The 8,418-nt window shown below is 34.3% G+C and overlaps 1 protein-coding gene across 1 annotated transcript; it reads right to left on the reverse strand.

Annotated features, from left to right (window-relative positions):
• Positions 1-6,537: 6,537 nt before the first annotated feature.
• LOC112020128 (histone H3.2) lies at positions 6,538-7,237 on the reverse strand. Its single transcript, XM_024052692.2, has one exon. It carries the CDS (start codon positions 7,133-7,135, stop codon positions 6,725-6,727), a length of 411 nt encoding a protein of 136 aa, XP_023908460.1. The 5' UTR covers positions 7,136-7,237; the 3' UTR covers positions 6,538-6,724.
• Between the last annotated feature and the right edge of the window lie 1,181 nt (positions 7,238-8,418).

Raw genomic sequence — 8,418 nt, forward strand, 5'->3', positions numbered from 1 at the left:
TCTCTCTCCCCAATGTTGTTTCTCTTTTGGTTAATTTTTTATTGTTTCAACCACTTATTTTTTCCATTAATCGTTCTTTTTGTTATTGTTGATTTAATTGTCACATCTTTTTGATAAATTTGTATTGAATTTTATGGATATTTTGGTATTTTGGTATTCCAATTCTTCATCACAAGTTCTTTTTGTTTATCCCAGTGGTTTGATTTGATTTGGGTAAATAATTACTTGTTCTGCAAGTTAGAATTTAATTTTTATATTGTAGGTTGATTTGTGCCAATAGCTTGTTTTTAACTGCCAATGATCGAAAATTAAGATTTTATCAAAACAAAAAGACTGTCTCCGGATAGGCGTTGTGATGTGCATAGCACGTTTCCCACACGTAACCAAACTTCCAAATTCAAGAATCTATATTTTTTACCATACATATTAGATTGGGAAAAACGACCAATTTTCTTAGCCTAAGATTGGTAATAAAATCAAATAGAGTCAAGTAACCAATCACACCCCAATGATTGGTGGCGACTTCACTACCTTTGATAATAATAGATTAAAATTGACTCAATTCAGTTACACACAATAGGTTACCCTTTTTTCACCCTCTTTCACAACAACTGAGCTTGTGCCTTCTTTCAAACAAGTGTTCGAGAGAGCTGCGAGCATCGTTGTGATGGGTGCTCAACCGCCGCGAGGCATCGCCATTAACGTTAATAGTAAGCATCATTGTTAGTGTGCGTGCAAGGAGAAAAGAGAAATTTAGATGAGAGAGAGTTATAGACGAGAACGAGAAAAACATGGATGCACCGCCAGTGGTGATAGTAGCGGTAGTGGTGTGGGACTTGGTGGCTTCTGACTGTTTTTTCGAACTTAGGATCAATGACATAGACATATGATGTGTCAAATTTTTTAGCATTAGATTATATCTATAGCTAAAATTGAAGCTATTGCATCTTAGATGTTGTAAAGGATCTCAATTCTAAGAGCATTCACATTAGCCTTAGTGTAATTTTAGCCGAATTTGATCTAAAATGCTTCATCTTAACAAACGTCAATTCAAATACACATACATGGCTCAATATTTATTTCACTATCCTATTTAAATGTATTTTTTTTCTCTCACTAAAAATAAATTTTGTTTATCTCTTCTCTATTCCCCCACCAAACCCAATATGTATGATTCAATCTTGGGCACCTCACAATGATCTAATTATTGGGGAGATTTTAACTAGTTTGTCGACAATCAAATTTTTGGGATTATGATTTATTTGTAAAAATTAAAAGGTTAAAATTTAGATATAGATTTTAAGAGCATTCACCTAAGTCTCATTGTAATTTTAGCCAAATTTGACTGAAAATGTTATTTTTACAAATTTCAACTCAGATACACCTACGTTAGGCTCAATTTTTATTTCACTCACTATATATATATATATAGGGTTGAGTTCAAGTTATACCTGATATAACTCTAAATAATGTTACAGCACTCAGTATTTTTTAATTAGATGCGAATTTTGACAAATCCACCATTAGATTACATTATCTTTGTATATTCTCCATGCTTGTAAAATTTCAAGGTAATCAAAGATTAATAGTTATGTCATCAATCAATTGTTTAAAATCAAGTTTTTGTAGTTTAAAATAATACATAAAATATGAGTTTATCGATCAAATGGTAAATAACACCCAATTGACATAAAAATTGGCAAGAATATTGAGAACATACAGAATGTGTAATTCAACGGTAAGATTTTCAAAATATGAATTCTAAAAAGAGAGAAGGAAAGGGTCTCCTCAGCCACGGGCCGATGAGCATCCCCCCAGTTGTAAATAAACTCTAAGTGTTTTCTTTTATAAAGGGGAGTTCATGCTTGATGAACAACGGCCAGCGCCTAAACCTCTAACCCACTCTCTATAAATTTATTGTTTGGGCTTGTTGGGCTGAAAACCCATTCATACTCAGGGTCAATCCAAACTGAGTCCCTACACTATCTATATATCTAACTAGCACAAACCCAGCCACAATGACAAAGTGACAAACAGTAAAACAAATCAAAAGGCCAAAAAGCAAAACCAGGAAAAATAAAAATAAAAATAAAAAAATAAAAAAAATCCTGACTCTATTATGGCACGAGATCTCATAAGCATTCCTAAAACCCAACTTATATAATATATATATAATATATATATATTCAACCTAAGTTCAATGTGGACCACACTGAGATTGTAATGTTACACTACTAAATAACTTGTTATTGAATTCATATTTTGAGAATCCAACCGTTGAATTACATATTCTATATATTTTTAACATACATGCCAATTTGCATGCCAATCGGACTTAAGTTACCATTCGATCTATAAACTAATCTTTTACGCATTATTTCAAACTACAAAAACTTGAATTTAAATAATTGATTGATGACATGACTATTCATCTTTGATCATATTTAAATTTTGTAAGCACCATGGTCACCTCACGATAATCCAATGGGTTGACTTCAAATTTTTGGGATTAGAATTTAGTTGTAAAAATTAAAGGTTAAAATTTAGATATAGTTCCTAAAGTGTAATGTATTAGGTTTTTTAATTAAATTCAAATATATAGTTATATTGATTAATAAAGTATAGGTATCGTTACCTTTTTATTAGAAAATTAAACTTAATACAATGATGTGTTTGAAACTATGAATGTAATTGAAGAATTTAATATATTGCATCTAAATAACTATTACTAAGTTTTACCAAAGTAAAAAAATAGTTTAACTTGAAAGATTTAAATACAAAATGCTTTTGTTATAAATTAAATAAGTTTCTTAAAAATAAAAAAGTTTCTTTGTATTGCCATTTTACGCACGCTCCTGTCCTGTTTATCCTTGCTGCCGACATTGATTGGGCTTACCCAAAAAAATTATAGATTGAAACTCAGATTTTCAACAGCACCACAATAGTTTGGTTCCATGGAAGATTGATCAGGTTGGGCTGAATCGACTTGATAAAGAGCCCTAAGCACCATGGAGTATGGACAACTGTTTTATTTGGATTCTAAATTCCATCTGAATGACAACATCATGTTGTGGAGTGAAGACCAGTTGAGGGGGACAGAATTTGAGAGTTCTGGTATGGTGTTTAGTATATGTGGCACTGGCAGCTCAGAAATGGTGACTCAATACAGCAGGATCAAGTCTGAAGAGTCTAATTAGAATTTAGAACTATGAAATGGTAAGTTTAAATAAAGCTGTGCTGCTCTTGGGACATTCTTCTTGTAAATCTCAGAATTTCACCTTGTTGCTAGCTCTTTGCTTATCTTTTAATTTTTCTTTTTGTTTCCTACTGTGTGACACCATGCCTTTGTGCTGCTGGTGTTACTGTACTAGCTTGTCCAAATATTTTTTAAATTAAAATTTAAAATAAAGAAAAATGCAAATGCACCTCATGGGAAGCTTAAAACAGGAGAAATCCTCTTAAGTTTTGAGATGGTTAAGCGTATTTCACATCTACTAAAATTTTGCTAAGCTATGCTTTCATTGCTTTGACTTGTAAATTGTCTTATCTAAATGTACCAACGCGATGCCAGACAATTAACGAAATAAAGTTTGGATAAACATGTTAATTTTATTGAATATGATAATATAAAAGGAACATTTTCTAAACACAACCATCCAATCCTTCAAAGATTGTAACAATGTTTGTCTGATGCTCTGAGTTGGCCATTCAATTACATTAAAAGTAATACTATTTTTTTAATTCCAAATATCCCAAGAGATACCAAAGAACCACATTGAGTCTCATCAGACTGATCAAAGTGGTGATAACAGACATTAAGTCTTGTTGATTTAATTGTATACAGATGCAATTAGACTTTCAGTGTTTATATACAGCTGAACACCTATTGATAAAAGACATATCTATTAGTAAACAAATATATCTAATCCAAAGACTTATAACCTTACCCAAAAACTACATCTCTCTAACAAAATAATACTAAGTACTATTACGTGTGCAAGAGTGCACCATTTATTGCATGATCACCCATCACAACCACGCATTAACATTTCAGACATTAGAATTTCTATGTCTATGAAAACTTCCTCTCCAAGAGTTGAGCATTCTAACCACTATCCTCAGCATAACCCATGAAACTCCAAATAGTATCTACACAAATGATGTTCCACTAATTTCCTGTTTTTCTTTCTTCATAATACAAATATCAACAATCAAAGTCCATGCACTGTTTAAAAAAAAATTCTAATGATGTTGCTGCCCTTGGTAACAATTTATCCTCTACTCTGTTACTTTCTGGGTGCTGAAAGCTAACAATTTATCCACTATTCTTCATTCATTGTAGAATCACAAAATTTTCATTGAAATAAAGTATCATAATTCTCAAAACTTCGACAATGGAGTGCTCTAATATATGTACCTTCACTAATAGCTATAGGCTAAAATCTATGAATACAATTCATTATTTATAATTTGATGAAATTCAAAATAGTCAAGAATCAAGATGACATGAAAAGAAGTAAAAACTTCAACAAGAAAAATTGTGCTTAAACATTAAATGCTGATAAAACATGTGCTCTAATAAAGAATTATTAGCAAATTGCAGTTACCCACAGAGAGACTTCGACTAAACCAAAAAGAATAGGAACCAAGGGAGAAAGGTAGGCTGCATTGGCAGTTTGAATGCTAACCTCAACTGACCAGAAGAACTCATCATCATGAAAACAAACAACCCCCCCCCCCCCCACCCCCCCCCCCCCCCCTCTCTCTCTCTTCCTCAAAAAAAGAGGTAGGTAGGTGACTTATAACTGAAAGACAGGAAAATTCTGATTGTCTTCATGGGAGCTGAGTGGTCGACCAAGGCAATGTACCCGCCATCCTGACATGACTCTCATCCACCTAGAAACCCCACTTACAACCCAGCTAATATAAGCAGTGCAAAGAAAGAAACCACGGCAATCTAAATAGAAAGAATGATTATAAACAAGGAACAAAATTGCGCACCGTAATCAGAATGGCATCAACAAAAGGGATAGACACAAGCATATCACCTCCACCATAGTTCATTCTCTTACTCTCGAGCAGGCTAGCAACAATATCAATATGTGGGAGGTCAAAGACCATGCACGGCACACGAGGGAATGCCTTGGAAATAATTGCTGCCACTGTTCCAGTACCACACCCTATGTTGGCTCAACAGTTGAACCCCAATCCTAAAGAATTGGCATAAATGTCCTTAACCACCAAGCTAATCAGTCAAGAATTGCTAGCCATCACTTCATTTAAAACATAGTTATATTCGGGTTATGGTTACAATAGTCACATAAGAAGCCCATCCCATGCTCATTAGTAAAACTAGGCCAAGAAGAGTAACTGGATATCCATAATTGTGGGATTAAGCCTGGCATGCTAATCTATACTGCATGTATAAGTGACATGAGTTTTATGAAGTTCAATTGCCGTCTGAGAATTAACTGTAACAACTAAATCCCTGGCTATGAACAAGATCTATCAACAATGTATATGCCTTCCAGTTCCAAATAGGTCCTGATAAATTGCAGTCCAGAAAGTTCTCTTATATACTGATATACATTGCTGATAGGAGATTGATAATATTAGATATATCAACATTTTACACATGGAATAACTTCATTTACAAGACAAACAAACATTAGATGACAATGAAGCTTGGGACAGACTATAGACCAACCCAAAGTAACAAATTATTTAGCTTGTCATCTACAAAAAGATAATTAAAAGCTTACAAGTTCCAACAGGATATATATATTGCAAAAGCAAAATTGATTCATTTATTTTTCAAAAAAAAAAACAAAAATAATAATTGCTTTCCACTCTCAACAAAGTAAAAAGTGCTGCATCCACAACAAAGGTTAATAATTACCCAACCTAGCAGTAAGATAACAATGAACAAACTCTGGATCTGCCTTGCAATTGCATCTTTCACTGTTGTTCAATGAAACAAAAGACAAATAAGAATGCTACAAAACCATACACATAGTCTAGTCTAAGCTATTAGATGAATTATCTACCCAAAGTACCACAGTTTCTCTTGTCCAATTGCAAGTTATAACCTTCCATACTTACTAAGTTTCTCAGCAACCTGGGGAAAGAAATGTTCACCCAATGGTAATTCAAGTAGCATGGTATCATAAGCTTCAATACAATCTAAAGCATCACTACAATGGCCATGGAAAACAGAGCAAGCTCAACTATTTCAAACCCATGAAATCAAATACACACAATTTGCATAAACAAAGCAATAATCAACACCACCTGCCATAAACATCACAATGAAGCCTGCACAGCAACCTCACCAAAGTATAATAATAAGAATGACACATTAGTTCTAATCCAGAGGAACAAAAACCACAAACTAATTATTTGATTCTATTTTTTTGGATAATTCAACATTTGCTTTCCTAAATTAAAACTCACAAGTTAATCCAAAGCAACAAAATATTCAATTGCAATGTCCATAATCAACATTTTTTTAAATGTTTAAAATTAAAATTAGCCAAATAAAAAAGAAACCATTAATTTCCATTAGTGCAAATGACTACACTACAAAACATTCATGGCTTCAAATGCAGCCTCAACTGCGTTCAAACATAACCATCTAAACCCTAAGAAACAAAGCAAGACCATAATATAGATCTGGCACCCCATTCCAACCCAAAACCCTTTTATCTACACGAACTCCTTCACTCTAAGCACGCTCACCCCTGATCCTCCTAGCGAGCTGAATATCCTTGGGCATGATGGTGACTCTCTTAGCATGAATAGCGCAGAGATTTGTGTCCTCAAAGAGCCCCACAAGGTAAGCCTCCGCGGCCTCTTGTAGCGCAGCCACGGCGGAGCTCTGGAATCGGAGATCGGTCTTGAAATCCTGAGCGATTTCACGAACCAAGCGCTGGAATGGGAGCTTTCGGATCAGGAGCTCGGTACTCTTCTGGTACTTTCGGATCTCACGGAGAGCAACGGTCCCTGGCCTGAACCTGTGTGGCTTCTTCACTCCTCCGGTGGCCGGAGCGGACTTCCGAGCAGCCTTGGTGGCCAATTGCTTCCTCGGTGCCTTGCCGCCGGTGGATTTGCGAGCGGTTTGCTTGGTACGAGCCATTGGAGTTGGAGAATTAGGGTTAGGGTTTCGGAGATTGAAACTATGAATTGGATTTCGATTTGAAATTTTGAGAATGTGTGAGAGAAATGGGATTGGAGGGAGGGGATTTATACGAAGAGATTGAAATTTTGGGAGGGAGCGGAGGTCGATCGTGGACGTTGATCTGATAAGAATTATCGACGGTTGTGGTTTGTTATTGGGGTTTTAGTGCGGCTCGGATCGATGACGTGGCAGAGAGAGGGGAATGAAATTTCAAACCCTATTTATTGAAGGCGGGAATTTTTCGTTTTTGGTTTTTGAGAAAGTGTGCGTCGCAGGGAAGAGAAGGATCTTGGCCGTTGATTTTTAATGTCATCGACGGTTGTTGCTCATTTAGAGGGCTTTAGTGCGGATCGATGACATGGCTGGAGGACAGTTGGCTGGCCATTGGCCATTTCATGCTCTGAATATGCCTAGCTGAAGTGTAGGTTTAAGTTCTTAAAGAGCACCAATTAACCAATTAACTCCAAAGCATGGTTTTAAAAATCAATATGGTGAAAGAATCAGAAAAGTTACTAATTATCAGTTTTATGGTCGGATCGGAGTCCGACCGATGGTCGAACCGGTGACGTCGTAAATAATTTAATTATTATCTATTTAAATTATATAAATAATTAATAATTTTTTAATATACTAAAACTAACAAACTAATAGTAATAAATATGTTTCCTTTAAAAAAAATACAAGTATATAAATATATAACATCTTTTTAAAGAATTTAACATAATAACATTACAAAATAATCATCTTTAATATAATAAACTTTCAAGTTTCAACAAAACCAAATAAATAAGTTCATTAGTCATTACGTTTACATCCAAATGGCAAATAACAAATAAGTTTTAAAGTTTCAAACAAACAACTAAGTTCATTACATCCAAATAGCAAATAAGTTTTAAAGTTTCAAACAAACAACTACTAAGTTTTAAGACCCAAGCCTCATTTGTCATGAAGAAAATTGAAATCAATATCATCAAATGCTCCACCACTAGCATCATTATCATCATCCTCATCCTCATCTTCTTCATCTTCAACATGAATAGGACGATTTTTATCTCTAAATCCGGGAGGAGCATCATCTTCATCACTAAATGATTCCAAATTGATGTCATCATCATCCTCAATCACTTCATTGTCCATATCTATACAAATTTCAAAACCAAAGAACAATAAATGAAATAACGATTCTAATAATCGTTTCTCATAAATCATAAATAGTCTAATTAAAATATGCAACTAGGCAA

The sequence above is a fragment of the Quercus suber genome, unplaced genomic scaffold (genome assembly GCF_002906115.3).
Source record: "Quercus suber isolate HL8 unplaced genomic scaffold, Cork oak 2.0 scaffold_484, whole genome shotgun sequence".
NCBI lineage: Eukaryota > Viridiplantae > Streptophyta > Magnoliopsida > Fagales > Fagaceae > Quercus > Quercus suber.

Bases quoted from the DNA above. Each gene is read 5' to 3' on its own strand.
- LOC112020128 (XM_024052692.2), bottom strand. From the start codon at position 7,135: ATGGCTCGTACCAAGCAAACCGCTCGCAAATCCACCGGCGGCAAGGCA.